This window comes from Mchenga conophoros, linkage group LG17 (genome assembly GCF_057382185.1).
Source record: "Mchenga conophoros isolate Kocher_MC1m ecotype Shallow Benthic linkage group LG17, M_conophoros_male_GT1.1, whole genome shotgun sequence".
Taxonomy (NCBI): Eukaryota; Metazoa; Chordata; class Actinopteri; order Cichliformes; family Cichlidae; genus Mchenga; species Mchenga conophoros.
Genome location: NC_140542.1, coordinates 3,842,830 through 3,860,925, shown reverse-complemented (window position 1 = coordinate 3,860,925; position 18,096 = coordinate 3,842,830). Strand labels below are relative to the sequence as shown.

Below are 18,096 nucleotides of genomic sequence, written 5' to 3'. Positions count from 1 at the left end.
AGTTTCCTGTCTTTATTTATGTTGGAAGTGATAGCAGAGCTGTACGTTTGAATTTTTTCAGAAATCTCTCAGTCAGAACATGCTATATCATGCTTAGGTAACTAGCGAAACTAGCGAGCTAACTTCCGCTAACTTCTAACTCTGTTAAATGTAATCCGTTTCACCCAACGATCCGCTTTCCCCTTTCTCATTTTCTGTTGCCGCCATGCTTTTTCGGCCATGTGAGCATGCGCGTTTTACCCATATTCTATCGCGATATTTTATTTTCTTATCGCTGCCTAACATTGTACCGGTATTACCGTGAACAGTATAATATGGCCCAGCCCTATTTGATCACCACTCATGGTCTGTCTGATTTGTTGACAATGATCCAGTTCCACAAATGCTTCCATCATGCCATGATTTGGCACCAAGAAAGGCCCCTCTTTGCTCTACAGTCTCACTTTAGACACATTCACTTATGTCTGATGGCACATCAAGACTCCCAGTCAATTTACTTTAACAAATTTCTTAAAAGTGGATCAAATCACACCATCATTGTAAACAGTTCAAAAGCTGACCCTTTTTGGTGTAAACAAAGTCAAAGCCACTAATCAGAATTAGCAATATTGCTTTAAATTTACATATCAGAATATTTTGTTTTTTGAAATGAAGCTTGGTCTTTAAATTTCCCGAACATTTTTTCAGTGTTTTCAGTGTAGGTCCAGGTAGTTGAACCCTCTGGATTGCAGGTAATGCACATTTTAGCACCTGTACTAGAAACCTGACATTCAAGACGATGCCCATTACACAAAGAGAGAAACGTTGTGCTGTGCTGGTGCTTCATTCAAAAAACAAACCTTGTAACTTTGCCTTTGTAGTCTGTAGCTGCCACTCTTACACAAAGCCAGAGCAGAGAGGAAGAGAAAGAGTGAGAGATCACATGCTGTAATCATTAATGTATCATCCATCATCAATCCAATAAGCTGTGCAGCCCCATGAACCCTTTGCTCTCCTTTAAGGTTGCCTGAGGACTTGGTTTCTGCGAGAAAATGACTTTTTCCCTCTGTGACACGGGCTCCAAGCTCTGCTCTGTTGTCAGTTCTTGTGTCCTGCAGTATGTAAACAATTATCGCGCTCTACAATTTTTGCAGCGCTAGCAGTGACGTGTAAATGTAGATTACAGAGAGAGGGGGAAAAAGCACACAGGCAAACTTAATGAACGGCTGGCATTGCTGACTAGTCAAGAGTTACGTGGGGTTAAACAATTAGCCAATTAGCCTGCTGGATAAACAATGCGGTTGCATATGTTTATTCAGGGAAGATGTTCAGAGGCGAAGACTTTTTATAGCAGCATGCTGACGATGTGCTGAGTCAATGTTGACTCTGTTTGCAGAAATGCTAAAACAAGTGCAGCAGCTGGAAAACGGCACCAACGCTGAGTGTCAAAACAGCCAACGGAGCTTGTTTCTAGGAACTGAACAAAGTGGTCCGCAGTTATATCGTGCAAGGACAGCCTGGGAAGATGCAGATACTGCTTTGAACACAGACTGCTCTTGCACCCAGCACGACATGACCGTTCCCATGTCTTGAGGGAAGAAAAATTACAATCACTACCAAAAGTATGATGATTGTATATAAAAAAACTAGGCCTCGCCACATGAAGGGACGGAGAAGGCAGCGCCATTCATTTACATCCAAACTCATGCAATATGGAGGATGTAATCATTACTGTGGCACATTCAAAGTGAGAGTTTTTCGGAAGAGCAGGGAGGAGCGCATTAGCTGTACATTAGCTGGTAGACAGGGAGCCATGAGCGCATTGATTAGGTCTGCATGTAGCGCCAGGACCGATATCTGTGGGCTGTGGACATTACACAACCGCTGTCTCTCTTACAGTGTACTTCTTATACAGCATGTTCACCTGATTCATCCCTGAGGAGGCACGATCTGTATTCAAAGAATGCATTATAGGTATTAAAGACCAGTGGTAGCTCGAGGAACTGCACTGATGACTTCTATTTGGAAGTTACACATTGCATAAAAGTAAGTCAGAGGATATTTCTACTGTGGTTCAACCAGCATTTGCCTGGCACAAAATTTAAAAGAAAAAGCAGTGGGTGCCCTAAATCTAGGACTCCATATCTTGCTAACACTGGTACCACTTCTACTACTAACAATAACAATAATCTGCACATAAACAGACACATAATCAGAAGAAAGTAAAGATTAACGGCTTAGCTTAAGATTAAGCAGTGAAAAAAGTGACTTTTGTTTAAAACAAATAACAGCTACAGCTGACCTAACTGACTGAGGAGCTGGTCCAAAGATTTTGGTGCTACAACCTCAAAAGCACAATCGCCTCTGTTTTTTAAATCAGAGCGTGGAACAGTTAGGAGACCCCTGGTCAGAAGAAGTCTCAGTAGCTCTGATATATACGCAAATGCCTGTCAATGTAGAGCTTTTTTGTTAAGTTGCACGAATTGGCCGTTTCTTAAGGAAAGGACATAAGCAGCATTCTTTAATATTGCTCTTGAAAGGTCAGAGGTCATGGCAAAAAGAACATTTGATGTTGTGCTGAGGGACGAGCAGCTGGAAAGATTTCTCCTGCTCCTAGCAGAGCTTCTTCCTGTGTCTATGAACACTTGAAGCCATGTTCCTCTCTGATAACTCTTGTGAACTGATAGGCATATCACCCCTACCATAACCCGCACTCCAGACCTCATAATCACTCCTTTCTTGTACGCCCACCCCCCATGAACCTGCTCTGGCAGCCACTGTCAGTTCAGGCTTATCCAGACACCTTTCGCTGACATAGTATGAGATTGAAGCCCAGTTATCTTCCCTGTAATGCTGCATCCTCCCACCACACTCCCACCTGCAGTGCTGCTGCTGCTGAGAGGGGAAACATGATAATCCTCAAAAGGTAAAAGCACAATATGTGGCAAGGACTCTCTCAATGAGAAGCTATGTAACCTCAGAGCTGCTCTCTGCCCGCGCCACATGTTGGTCACCCTCCTCCCACTCCACATCAGTTGAGGTGTGTACCCACTTGCCCTCATAGCATATCCAACCAATGACAGTTGAAGGCGGAATAAAAACGCTAACTTTTACCTACAGACTAATATCACAACAGTGATTGTCCAGGTCCCAGAGGAGTCTGGTGTTTGTTACCATGGCAGTTCCCCACACCCCCACTCCCTCCTCCAATGTGTCTTTTGCTCCTGCTTTGCTGACCTGACCTTCCATTGTCCATTTATCTATTTGTGTGTGTGTGAGAAGGGCAGAGGCGGGGATTATATGGTCCTCCAGGCAGCTGTAAAATATGACTTATGGCACCACAGTGTTCTAGATGCTACAGCAGCTTCTCTTGAGAAAGGAGGCGACAGAGACGGGGGTTGGTGTTAGCAGATAGGGAGAGAATGGGGAATTGATCTGTTAGAAATCAGAGGGGAAGAAAACCAAAGGAGCAATAGCGGATTTCTTTTCATGTACTCCAGAGAAGATTAGGGCTTAAGCGCCGGCTAGTCGCGTGGAAAAAAAATCTCATTGGGCAAAGAAGAGGATTGAGGAGGAGAAAAAAAGGAGTCAAACAAGGCCACTGCATGACGCCTTTTTCTCTCTCACTTGTATTCCCCCGTGTTAAAATATGACAATCCAATTAGTGCTCCATTTCAGAAAATCCACAGTTGCTCACTCGGGTTCAAACCTGAGAGAGGAAACAGAAAAGGGGCAAGGATAGAGCCTTGGTATTGCCATTCTAGGAAAAGACTGATTTTATGATGCTTATCAAGCCGCCTCTTTTTGTGTGCGCCTTTAAGGAAAGATAACAGGTACATACAAACCCAACAAAAGTTACAAATCAGCAGATCTTTGAGGAACAATGACAATGAATGTCCTTAGCAATAAATTTCATGTTCCTACAGTTTGGCTCATTCCTACAGTGATATTTCCCCATTTGGATGGCTGCATGCTCTATGTGTACACCATTGCAACATAGTCATTAAGCCAAACATATTGAAGGATTGAAATTGGGAGGTAGCTTTGACAAGCTAAGAAAATAAGAAAATTCATTACCAACTTTATGTGTGGCTTTTGTCCTGTCTTCCTCCCATCAGCCCCAACTGATCGCACCACCAGATTACTGCCTTTCCCTAAGCCTGGTCCTGCCCGAGGGTTCTTCCTGTTAAAAGGGAGTTCTTCCTTCCTACTGTTGCCAAGTGCTTGCTCATAGGGGCCATCTGATTGTTGGGGCTTTCTCTCTATTATTGGAGGGTCCACCTTACAATATAAAGCACATTGAATTTATTTGAATGGAACTGAATGTGCAAAGGCTTACGTTCATATAACGTTGTGGAGAACAAGGGCTTTTTTATATACTTTAAATACTGAAACCCAGCTGCGTAACACCATCGCAACTCAGAGAAGTGGCTTCATCACTGTAATTAAACTGACACAAGACTGAGGCTAGACAAAGATTTCCTTATGTTATAGATAAAAGAATGCTTCAAAGAGGTAAACACTCCAGTGCAGTGTCAAGAGCTTTTTCTAGTAGAGTAAAGTACTGAGTTTTATTCTACCCTGTCTTGGTTGAACCTTCCATTCAACATCCTACAGACACACCGAACAGCTCTGTGGGATGTACATGAATAAGTCTGGAATCATTAAAGAATGCCGATTTAATGTCCATAAAAGCCTGTGTTTGTTCCCCTAAAGCCATGTGTCCTTGAGAGAGATACCAAACAGTCATCATTCAAAACAGCACAGCGAGTATAAGCCACAGCTTCATGCATAATATGTAAATGTAATCTCCAAAAAGTCTGTACTCATCCACAAACACTTTGTCTCGCCCTGGGCTCTAGCATAATGTGTTTAAACCAACAGAGAAATGAGCCAAACTTAGAGAGCCTATTTGACATTATTTACCCTCTTTTGCCTCTGCTCCCACTATTTTTACATTTTGATAGTCATCTTTGCAGTTACAGCTGCGTGGCAGCAGCAGAGCTACTGTAATCAATGGTTTTCCACAGAGCGCCATTCCAATGAAGCAAATCTATGAAAGCACCAGTGTAGGTATTGATGTTTCTTGGCAAAACTCCAGCCTTCACACTCAGTGATGTGAAAGAAACTACTACTACTAAAATTTGTGTGGGCTACAAGCAAACCTCAACAGCACAGGCAGAGCTCGGGAAGCAAAGAAAAGATTTAACAATCAACGGTTCTGTATGCATTTAATTTAATTTAACAGTAATTTGGTTTTCTTGCCCCAACAGATTTTTTTTGGTTACAATCTGCAACAAACAGCACATCTACATTTGCTCAATGAGAATCTAACAGATTCACACTATTTGACTGACCCTGTCCACTCAAGGAAAGCATTTCCAGGCCTCTGCCTTATCTGAGGTGGATGTTTGTAGAGGATTCCAATCTAAACCTAAGCTAGCAGGACATTGGGTTCAGCACTGGGATGATTTTTGCAGCAGCAAGGCACTAAGCAGGTTAAATCCACCAACAGTGCAAGTATAGGGCTCTGTCCTTCAACACATTTATCCACCTTCATTTTCACATTTAACTCTTTATGGCCTATTTTTGTATCTGTATATTGTATAATGAGCCACCCATGAAAGGCAGTTTACAACAATTCCACAGCCAGACATTCACCACAACCCTAAAGCCACAACTAAACAAAGGAAACACATGTAGTGAGTTGTCTTAGACAAACTCTTGCACCGTAAAAAAACAAATCCTAAAAAAACACTAATATTCCAGCAGCCGGGGCGCCAAAATAATACCAGAAAATAACAGAAAATAACTTTCCCATGAAAATACAGTTATTTTCAGTAATGACAATACAGTTTGTTGCCCTAATTTTACATGGGATTTTTCTTTTTTGCTTTTAAACATTAAATTAGGAACAATTTAATGAGATTAAACAATGAAATTACCTATAAACAAGGTCAATGAATGTGGCAATATAAATAATAATAGTTAAATGTACAGAAATATACAGTTAACAGTTGGTTTAAATAATAATAATAATAATATATGCACATGTACAGACAGATACATTTAAAAAACAAGAAAATTATGTTTTATTACATTTACAGTGATTTTATGTTCATTTACATTTGAAATGTAAAATCAGTCTATTTATGTGAATTTAATGATATTCTAGAAAGACAGTACAAAACTGTAAAATACACAGTAAAATACTTTTATATTGCTTTTTTTTTCAAGTGTGGGCTACTTGCCAGTGTGCAACATGTTGTATGTAGTCTGCCATGTTTTGTGATTTGCTCACACACCAGCTTTAGGCAGTCCTTAAAAATATGAGTAAAATGTCTTGAAGCATGCTCAATCATCCAGGTAAGGAAATCCCAGGAAGTTGACACTGTTCATCTGGATGTTGTGTTTTCAGTGTTCCATCTTCTTCAGTCATGAAACACAGATTTCCTCCCACAATATCTGTTCACACCCAGAGATCCTTTATTATTTGTCTATGATGTTGTGCTAAGTCTAATATAAACCATAATCATGTCCATAAATACATGCCAGCAAGTGATCAAGTCAGATCGATGTTATCCCCAGCCAGGAGTAGATTTTATGATGCTGCACTTTGGGGGCTGAGCCTTTTACCCTCCAACTTCACATGTGATTAATGACCTCTGACCTTGCAAGCCATGACCCCAGAGACAAATATGTGTGATAGGAGCTGCATGTGAGAGGTCAAAGGTCAATACAGGCAACACAGGAGTTGCCTGGAGTCAGTCATGCACTGAAAAAAAGGCTTTACTTGGATTTACTTGATTCAATAGTGGACACTGGTTGCACACAAATTTTTTGCTTTGGCAGAAACTTAAACAATTGAGTTAAATCAACACAACGTTTTCATATTCAGTAAACCTGTGCATTTTGTGTTCATAAAACGCGATTGAAACATGTTCAGATGAAGTAAGTTGAGCTCTTGGAATATTTTAATCCTTCACAATTTTGTCATTTTATTTCAACACTATTCAATAACTCTTACCCCAATACTACTTGGTCACTTAAATACTACATGCTGTCTTAATATTACGTAATGTTCAACAAAGTATAGATCCTGGTTACCATAAAGATTGAATGGATCTACAATAGCTACGATCCTCCTAACCTTATTCTGGTGCAGGGAAATAACCCTGAAGTGATAGGTTACAAGGTAGGACAACTCACAAGTCTATCACAAACCACCATTTGCAATTAAATTCACAGGTAATTTAGAATCACCAATTAACCTAACTCTAACAACTGCTTGACTTTTAACTGTGGGATGAAACCAGAATACCCAGAGAGAACCCAGTGCAAACTCGCCAGATTGTGGATTTGAACCCAGGACCTTCTTAACGTGAAGCAACAGCACTAACCATCATGCCACCAATCCAGACTTAACAAAAGGAGGAAAGCTATGATTTCAAGGCTTGATGCAGAATTCTTTTGTACGTTTTTGTCCTTGACAGGTTAAACCACAATAAATAGCAATAGCATACATGTGGTGTGTGTGCAGTTGTCTGCATCTTATAACTCCAGTGATTTTCCTGCAGTTTGACATCTCGTGCGATCTTGTGAATTTCATGAGTTCAGCAACTAACCACTCTTACTAGATTGTATCATGTCATCTCAACAAGAACAAATTAAGTTGTTGAATTTCGTACAGATTCTTCATGATTTAATTACGTTCATAGAAACATGAAATTATTGTGTTGAAATTACAAGTTAGACTTTTTTAATGCAACAACCACCCAATTTACTTAGAGGCGGCTGCTCGATTTGACTGAGATGGATGCCTTCTTGAAACCACGATCCAAAGCGTGCGAGACTGAAATCCCGTGCAGTGTCGCAGTAAGTTATTGACTTACTCGAAAATGATATGAACAATTTAATCTAGCCTCTCTGCATATCATGTAGTTTCTACACTATATAGTTACACTTAACTTTAGAGCATGAGGCACTTATGTTAAATACACGCAAGATGCTTACGTAAATCCAAGAGTTGGCCAATCCCTTTTTTTCAGTGTGGTGTCCCAGTCCCAATTAATACCCTTCAGGTGAAAGTGCAGGTTCATGCCCCAAGAAGAGGACACCTTTCTGTTGTGTAGCTGAACTAAATGTCTCTGTGGAGAAGGCTAGAAAGAAAATTCTAATTCTGCACACAGTAATCAATGACATTCATTTCCTAAAAACAGCAGTTTTCAGCTGTGGTAATTTGCATTTGAGTTATTCAGTTTAATGACCTTCTTGGGATAAACACTCACAAATTAGCATAGTGTTGTGATCTATTTTTGTTGTACCCCATCTGCAGATACAACTTTGAACCACACCAAGATTTTTAACCAGCCATGGTAAAAGACAACTCCCTGTCTCCACGTCCATGCCCTATCCATTACCTGACACCACTACTGTTCATCTTGCATGACACATCTGGCAGTAATGCAGCTATCCATCAGTGGAAGCATGTCGTGGTGTAAATCATCGGCGATGCTTCATGAGCTACAGACATCAGACCCACCAAGCGTGGAAGGGAAGAAAGAGTCAGAGGTAAGGACAAGGATAGAAAAAGACAGAGAATCGTAGGTAGAAACCAACAGATCGTGGATATTATCAGTAACCATGGCAATTCTGCTGGTTTATTCCAGTCCAAACTCAGCCCCTTCCTCCTTTGTCAAACTTCCCACAGCAAAAAATCAGGCACAGAGTGTATGAAATATAGATACAGATAAACAACACTAGTTCACCTAGGCCGCACTTGTAACACAAGTGTATTGTACCAGGAATATCTTTTAAACTTTGTTGATCTGGCCTTTCGGTTAGAACCTTTTTTAATAAATCACAGAGGTGTTTCCAAAACTTCATTTCAAGTGCTGACATTTATCAGTGAACCCCCACAGCCTTGACGATTGGTGCAGAAGCATGCATAATAAAGGGCAAAACCATGAAGAGTATGAGAGTCTAGTGAAGGGCTTTCAACTTGCACACATCAATCTCCAGAGGGAGACGGGGGGATCAGGGAAGGTTCTGAGCTTCAGCCAGTTGATTTTATAATCTCTTCCTTCTGTGAGGACTGGAAAACATGGAGGACTAGACACAGGGCAAAGGAGAACACTGGGAAGTCACTTTTCTGCAGCATATCTTCAGTTCACTGTTTATGCTTGACTGGTTTGTTTTAATGGCTTCTTTGGAAAAGCAAAGTTGCTTCCTTTTCCAAATGCAATGTCTTTTCTTCAGCTTGCTTAAAACAATTTATGTTGCCACTTTGCCCCAACATCAAATTGGTCCCAAAACGACAAAAACAACCGCTCATAATACACTGAACAACATCATGGCAGTGTCCGGCCTAATTCTCCAGTCCGCTGTCCTCATGTTGAGTGGATGAATGTGTGCCATTTTAAGGACAGCTCTCCAGTAGGGGCCAGTAGGACAACACGCACACGACAGACTCACAAACAGGCAGATACACTGACGGCGGGCACGGCAAACTTCTGCCTGCATCTCCCTGTCTGCCTGCCTGCCTGTCTGTCTGCTGTTATAAAGCATGTGTGATGATGAATGAGCTTCCTTCAGTCAAGAGGAAAGCGCCCTTGTTCAAAGTCACAGCCTTGAGCGAGTTATCACACTTTGGAGAGCTGCCCTCTTATCCCTCCAGGAGGGCAGGGCACACCTGTCGATGCACCTTCACATATCCTCACACTCTCACATGTACATTTACTGATAAGCCGCCAGAAAGCTTAGATCCCAGCCACCCTATACTCACTCAACACAAACGTGTTCACACATAGAATGCAGGCTGACATTATTAGTAGGAAATGGGCAACCTTCAGGGGTTTTGGCTGAAAGACAGCAAAGAGATCTGTGCGTGTGTGTGTGTGTGTGTGTGTGTGTGTGTGTGTGTGTGTGTGTGTGTGTGTGTGTGTGTGTGTGCGCATGTGTTTTGTAGCTCCAGACTGCCACAGGCACAAAGCATTTATGGATTTTAAGTGGCAATGCAAGCATGGGCAGTAGAGAAAAAATTAAGTATATGTAGGAAATACAAAATCTACTTTAATAAGAAATCCAGGGGTGACTCAATTAAAAGCTCATTTTCCCAGCCTCAGGAGCCACACACAGAAACTCTGCAGGTTATAGCTTAAAGATGATGCATTGAAAGTGCATCAATAAATGTTCTGCTTTAATCAGTGCATTAAAATTTCAGTATTACCAATGACACACACGCCTCCGCTCTCAACAGAGACGTGCCGAGAAACCCATTAAAAGCTCCTCTGTGGTGGCGAACATTAATACTATGTTTAGCAGAAAGCCCACCAAGGACTGTAAATGTCCTTGGGAAAAACAGTCAGAATATATCTAAAAATGCCTGAATTATGTTTGCTTCTCATGTAACGCACTTCTTGGCTGGTGTCATTTTATTGCACGTCGTAGTTGTTATATGGCTGAAATCTGGAAACCAATTGATGCTGATCAGCCAAAGGCAGATGATTTGGGAATAACGGGATTGAAACAGTCTGTGGATTTGTCAAATCTGGGGAAGTGTGACAGTACTAATTAGGTTTTAGACTTTTAAAAAAGTGTCCCAGAAATTCCTCTGAGAAGGGAAGAAAAGTCTAAGAGTGAAAGGCAAACAATAACACTGCTGACTTCTTTAAATCAATCCCCAAACACTTGACACAAATTATTACAGTACGCTTGAACAAGGATGTTATTGTTAACATGTGTAAAAAATGTGCATAGTTTCATCCTAAGTAATGATATAATAATTGCTCTTGGTAAATTTCCCATGGGGCTGCACAAGAAGAAACTAGGTAATAATGCTAATACTATGAAGTCTGAAAAATAGAACAGAAAATAATTGTACAGGGTTAATGTTAATAAAATAGGCCGTAAAGAAATGCATCATTTCAAAATGAATCCATTCTGTTTTTGTTATGCAAATTACACTTAATGAAATTATAGGGAATTAATGCTTTGCTGCTGGAGCACTGGCTCACAATATCTTTGCAAAGTGATTCACATTTCTCATAATCCCATGACATGTCTGAGGCATGACGACGTAACGAGCTCTGCTGCAGAGCTGTGATGTCATCCACACTGTTCAGCATTTTTTTCCATCAGGGAAGCTAAAACCGAAGCTAAAATAATAACCATCATTATGAAAGTTGAAAATGCACAGTGTAGCACTTATTAATCACAGTGATTAATAGGGAACGATCATTTTTCCACATCTCAACAGTTCTTGATTGTGAAAATTAAAATTCAATTCTTTTTTATTATATACCAGCAATGTGCTCTCCTAGATTAAAACTGATAGAGTGCCTCAACATGGGTGGGAGGTAAATGTGTAATGCTGATGTTTTCAATTTGCCATGAAATGAAGTAAACACAACCACTAAACAAAGGAAGTGTTCTCACCTAGTGATGGAGTGACTTCATAGTTTGGAAGAGCATCTTAACAGCAGATGAGCACATGTTGACCGTGTGTCATGTGTGCATATATCAAAGACTTCTCAGGCAAGACAAAACTCCAGGTTATGATACCATAGCAGATAATATCTCACCAGTGGTTGGGCAGTTTAATATTTCTCCGATCAGAATTTTAAGGACTGAAACCCCTTTAAACAGCTGCTATGCCAAAAGATGCATCAGAAAATAGCTGGAGTATAACGCCCAAGGCCTTCGTTCATTTCAGGACTTAAGGACACGTTTTCCTCTTCCTGCATCTTCTTACTTTGTGTATCTGCAGCTCAGATCAGCTTTAAAAGCATATGGTGTCCCCTGGGACTCTCCTCTTCCCTCTCATCCCATGCTGGAATGGATCTTGCCTAACTCTGGCAGTCCCTCTGTTTCCAAAATCTACAACAAATTTGCCGAACATGGTATAAAGCCCCTGCCCATTGAATCTATTTGGGTCAGGGAACTGGGAGAAGTACAGGTTAATATAGACTGGGATACAGTGTGGTCTAATCTGAGTTTGACTTCTAAGAACCTGGCACATCAACTAATTCATTTCAAAACCATACACAGAACATACATTACACCCTGTAGGAGGTTCCAGATGAAACTACAGGCTACGTATCACTGTCACATCTGCAATGATTCGTCACCAGGCACATTTTTGCACATGTTTTGGGACGGTCCTGTTATATCCAATTTTTGGGTCTTTGTGAACTCTGTGTTATCTGAGGTGCTTGCTGAGTTTTTTATATTCCCAATCCTGGTCTTTGTCTCCTTAATGATACCTCTGAAATCTCCTTAAAACAAATACAATGTAAACTGTTGTTCGCTGGATTCACATCCGCAAAGAAGACTATTACAAAGCAATGGTTCAGTCCTGACATTTGTATGGAATCATTCTGGATACGATGTCTTATCCGTGTTATTAATTTTGAACATACCACAGCAAAATTAAATAAAGACTGTTGAAGCTTGGAAAATCTTCTCATCCAAAGTTATCTCCTGGAAGAGGCAATAATTGGTTTTGACTTTGTGTTTTTGTGTTTTTTCTTTGCTGTCCCTATGCCTTGTGACCAATGTTTGCTTTGCTACTGCAGTTTACAGTTGTGCTGTTTTAAATCAATAACGTGTTGATCACAAAAACAGAAAATAGCTGGAGTATATGTTTACAGGGAGGCCAAACTACACTGTAAAAACGATAACTAGCAATTGTTGATTTCACTAAAGTTTTTAAATTAAACTGACTTAGAAATAAAACTTTCCATTTACAACCTAAAAAAGCTTGTCTACCCAACAAATTTCTTTCATTGTTGTCCTAACTAAGATTTTCTAGACAGCATAACAAAGATTATCAACTTTTGAGCAGAGTTTCTGAGTCAAGTTGGGAACCAGTGGGAAACCCCATAGATGACTGGCACATGTGGTCTGAACAAGTTTGAACTAAACCAAACGGACTTTCAACTGAGCCTGAGCAGACCTGAGCTGTGTGATAGTGGTTTACCATGTGTTCTAGACTAAAAACCTCCTAAGAAAATTTGAACCATCGTGGCTAGATTTGGATGTAAAATGCAATTTTTCGACCATTGAGGATTTTCACTTCTGCAGTTTTGGACAGGTGCTGGAGCTGCCGACCATTTACCCTAGCAGGTAAGCTAACTACATGTGTTATTAAGATTTTCTACAAGCGCCTAGGCTGCATCCTCCTGAGGACCCGGGAGGATGGAACTAGTAAAACACTGAAAAAGGCCAACTATAGCATTTTTAAGTTATCTAAGTGACTTAATTGACCCCCCCCCCCCCCCCCCCTTGGCTAGCTATCGAGCTGGTGGGTAACAGACGTCTCCGAAAGCGTCGGAGCACTTTTGCAAGTATATGTTGTCTTAATAAACTGAACAGATATTAGCAATTTACACAGCTACATTAACGCCTGAAAATATCTTAAAAGTTTATTTTGTGACCCAGAAAGAGTAATATTAAAACTAATTCCACAGATAGAATTTGCACATGCGCAATAAGGATCGGGGAGTCCGATCCGTAACTTTTTTCTCTCGTTTTTTTTCTACATTATATTGAAATGTTTCAATATTGCAAACATTTTAAGAGATGCTTATTATAAGGAGGACGTATTTCTCGGACGCATTTAGAGGAGTCCACTATGAATTTGGGCAGCCTTCGTCGCGCCGCTGTGTCGTAATCGGGCTACAAGCAGCCTCTGAAGGTTTTAGCTCAGAGAAAGACTTCAGTAGATTCATTGCTGGACATCTCTATAATGACTTTACTGTGAAATGGGAAAATGTTGTATTTTGTTTCTTTCGAAGGCAAAAAAAAGAAGATGTTTACTTTATAATAAACTTATTAGTTATCTTAAATAAATTTTATTTTCACAAATGCAAATACAGTAACAAAAAACCTAATTTTAAACATTACTATAATGATGTTTTATGTTACATAAAATTGATTAGTGGATCACTTAACAAAAAGGCTATGAAAACTATTACCATTTGTAGTAATTACAAATTATTTGAATGTATGTAATTCTTTGTATTACACCCCCTGGCATATGTTAATTTTGTTCTGATTGTATACATGTTCTGTATACTGTTTCTTAATAAAGTTTAATATTTAAAAAAAAAAAAAAGGTTTTAGCTCAGAGTAGTGGCCAGCGCAAAAAGTAATGTTTAATGTTAAACACTCTGAAATTCAGACAGACATCACTAAATGACGGTATCTCACACTGGCTTTTTACAGCACTTCTGCCATGGTAAAACTTATTAGCTTATTACCCGTTTTGTAACCAGTTTCAATGTTATCTTTGCATGAAAACGTTATGTTAACCTTGACAACAAACTGGGCCAAGCACGCGTTGTCATGGAGACTCTTTCATGGGTCGGTGTAGGATATGTGCGCCAATTATATGACAGTGATATAAGTAACTTGCATATTGTCTAATATTTGTCTAATATTGTTTTTTCACTTTTTCAATAGTCACCGTTTATCCGGTGCAGCACTGTTACTTTAAAGTAATGTTTAAAGCTGACTTGACAGTTTGTCAGCTGGTGTAAAATTGCCTAATGTACTGTAAGTTAATGTCACACGCAAATTAAAGTTGTACTTCATGCTCTGTATTATAAGATTGCTACATTTTCAGAGCTTTTTACATAATGGGGAAGGAGACAATATTAAAGGAATGATTGTGTGTTGTTGATGTATACTGTGTTACAGATAGTATTAATTTTTCTATAGTTATTGCATTTTTTTGTCATAGTAACAAAAAAATGTTTGAATTCAAGCTTGCATTTATGTTACATGTCATGTATGTTATCAATCATATACTTGATATAGTAGACAAGTGGTCATATGTAAGTTAATATGATTCCTTACATATTTTTTTCATGATGTCTCTGGTTTTGGCTTGTTGATGTATTCAGCTCCTGCATCTATGGATTCCTTCTGTGTGTTAGATATGGATGTTTTATCCCATTGCAAAAGTGCTTTTGGCAAAATTGACTATGTCTCTTGTGTTTCAGGGGTGGATTTCATGCAGTGCCGATTTTGCAAATTCACAAGCTCCAGTCAAGAGACTCTTTTGAAACATTTCCGCCTTCATCACGGACAAGGTGCACATTGGCCATGCATTCACACAGACTTTGTATGTGTATTTAAAACACCTGGAGCATTACGATCACACCTCTCAAGGTCACACTCAATAGTAAAAATCCACAAAAATTCCACATTTCAGTGTGAACATAATATATATTTGCATATTGATACTGTTTTTTGTGGAGGGTGTTTCTATTCCTGTGCAAAATGTGTATTCATGAGAGATTTTTGAAGTAGGTTTTGCGGTTGATAACACAGTCAGGCATATAACATGGTGCAGACTGTACAAGGCAGCTACCCAGAAATTTTCTGTGCTGAATAAATGGCAATATTTTGGTTATTGTCTTGTTTAGATATCTGAAGAATTTCATCGGATCACAAGCAAAGACCTCCTGGGGACGTTCAATGCATCCCTGGACAAATTTGTGCCTGGCCTGCTGAAACTATACCGGTCTAAGAAGGGAGCTCTTGGTGAGGAGATGGAAGACATCTTGGATAAACTTGATGAACAGGTAAGTGCTCCTTTACCTGACATTTTTAGAAGAGAGTATACCTTTGTCATAACAGAAAAAAATGTTGGCTTCAGCCAAAACACATCAATGGAAATGAATGTCATCAGTCATTACTTTGTTTTTATTTGGCGGTATTTTATTTAATTTGTAAAAAGAAAGTAAAATTGTTAAAATGGTGTTTTGTTTTTTTAAGTTTTACATGTTGCTGGGCCTGATCTGTATTTTATTTTCATTACTATAAGAGTTCTGATTTTGCATTGTGTGTAGGTACACCACGTTACTATACTAATTTAAATGTCTGTTTTCCACTGAATACTCTTTAGACATCTGACATTGTGTCCCACCAAAAGACAGCAGCACTGAGAGGCCTGCCCATTTTCCTCGGAGAGGATGCAACACAGGTTTTCCTGAAGTGCTTAGTAAGTACAAAAACGTAATGCAAGAAAAACTAGTTGCTATGAGATGTTTTTAAAAGATGATTTAATCCAAAATGGAAATGTACACTTCCTCAGTGCAGTCCAGATAATTTTATGGTGAGGATTGCAGTTGTCATAACTCTCGCTGCTTTTTTTTCTGCTGAGGAGCACCTGGGCATTGTTAGCGGGTGTTCAACAGCAGAAAATATTTTTGTACAAAACTCATCACAAGGTTGGTTGGTGAAAGATATTGTGCCGTTAATTAAAGGAAAATAAGCTTTTTCTTTTTAAAACCTCCATGAGTCAAATGAGCATCATGGTATAGAGGTTAAAGTTAAGATCTTTAGAAATGTATTTTGTCTTTAATTTTTCTTAGCTTTCAATAATTCATATTTTACTTTTCTTCTCTTCAGGACACTGACATTTTGGAACCAGTGTTGAACGGTGCATCAGTTGCCATCCTCACCATCCTGCAAGATGACGATGCCGATACGTCTGTGCGAGAACATGCTGTTGTGTTGGAAGGGGACATCGTGCTACATAACATTCCAGACCTCTCTACTGCCTTGGCATACCTCTTTGGCCTTCTGTATGCCCTCAACATTGATTATCCAAAGCAGATGAGTTTACCTTTGAAGCAATTCAGGGCATCTTTTTTGAACTTGGTGGCTCTCGATGCTCACAGCGCATAAGGTCTCTAAAAACAAAGCTTTTGCTGTGACTGTTAACGGGGAAGCCAGACATGAGTTTAACTTGTTCTTAAACATGTTCAAGTGCATTGTAGAGTCATGTAAAAAAACAAAACAAAACCCAGTAGTTCAACCCATTTCCCTCTATATAATCGTTCATTTTACCTGATAGTTCACTGTTCATTGATGGTAACATTTCTAATAACTTTTGACTTCTGTAGTTCATCATAGTGAGCCCATGTAAAATGTCAATGTCTGGGTACAAAGGCAATTGTTTGTTGCACTACCCTATTTAGTGTGCAATAGTTAAGTTAAGCTTTTACAGGACAGTCAGGGTGTGAACGTGAATGACTAAGCTGCTGGACACTTTTCTTTTTGTCTGGACTCTGGAATTTTAATGTCTCTGCTGGGGTGCTCAAAGCACCCTAAAGAAACTGGCAACACGTTTTTTTCTGTTTGTTTGCTTTTTTACAGAAATTCACCCCACTGCCCATGACCTTCTGAAATATACTGAAAGCACTGTTGAAAAAAATAAATACGTTTTTACATAACATTCAGTTGTGCTTTGTTTTATTCTATATCTGTTTGAGTGTTTTTTCAAGTACGATAACAGCATACATTTTTCTTTATTAATATTGGTAAATTTTCAACTCACTGGAGTAAGAATTGTATGATTATTCAACAAGAATATCTGTGTTTGGTGAATTTAGGAATACATGGCCTTGGAGGGAATGATTGTATGTTAATTCAACAGGAATATCTTTGTTTGGTGAAGGCAGAAATACATGGCATTGAAACCAGAATTTCTTTGTTAGACTTACAGGATTATCCTAATTAGGTGAACAAGTAGATCCAAGTTGGCAGAACATGAAAATATTAGTTAAGTCAACTACAGTTGGCAGAAGTTGAGAAAACTCAAAAATCTCTTGCATCATGTTGCCTTGAAATTTTAAGTTTTCTCAACTTTTTCTTTTTTACAGTGTAGCTGTGAAACTGATGGAAACAAAAGAAATAATGAAAAGAAAAACCTGCTTACATTCATGCTTCATCTGAAATCTTGTGATAGTGAATGATAGATATAAATACTACCAAGTAGTAGTGAAGGCTTTGAAGGGATTTTTAATAAATGCATGAATTACATTTAGAAGTTAACTCTTAAACTTCTGGATGTAAAAATGTCATCACTTCATGCCGTCATTTGGTCCTACAAACCATTTCTTTGATTTGTTTGGGTTTTTGTTTTTTTGTTTTTTTACAAATTGCCATAATAAAAGGTTAGTTCAAGGTAATCTTGATTCTAACTTGCTTTAAGTTCATACAATTAACCTGAAAAAAATGATGCCTCTGGCCAAGGCTCTGAGACATTCTCTAAAACTTCTCTCTCTCAAACCATGAAGTCAACACACTAGAAGTTCACATCAT

At 39.2% G+C, this 18,096-nt stretch overlaps 1 protein-coding gene across 1 annotated transcript; it reads left to right on the top strand.

Moving 5' to 3' along the window:
- Positions 1 to 12,917: 12,917 nt before the first annotated feature.
- LOC146554910 (uncharacterized) lies at positions 12,918 to 16,677 on the top strand. The gene is made up of 5 exons (XM_085252804.1): positions 12,918 to 13,104; positions 14,985 to 15,106; positions 15,411 to 15,569; positions 15,893 to 15,988; positions 16,399 to 16,677. The coding sequence occupies exons 2-5, from the start codon at positions 14,996 to 14,998 to the stop codon at positions 16,675 to 16,677; spliced, it is 645 nt and encodes a 214-aa protein (XP_085108930.1). The 5' UTR covers positions 12,918 to 13,104; positions 14,985 to 14,995.
- The last annotated feature ends 1,419 nt before the right edge of the window (positions 16,678 to 18,096 follow it).

Excerpts from the sequence above, each read along its gene's own strand:
- LOC146554910 (XM_085252804.1), top strand. The coding sequence starts at position 14,996 with ATGCAGTGCCGATTTTGCAAATTCACAAGCTCCAGTCAAGAGACTCTT. Across the intron at positions 15,107-15,410 it reads CATGCATTCACACAGACTTT|ATATCTGAAGAATTTCATCG; the intron begins GTATGTGTATTT and ends TGTCTTGTTTAG. Across the intron at positions 15,570-15,892 it reads TGGATAAACTTGATGAACAG|ACATCTGACATTGTGTCCCA; the intron begins GTAAGTGCTCCT and ends AATACTCTTTAG.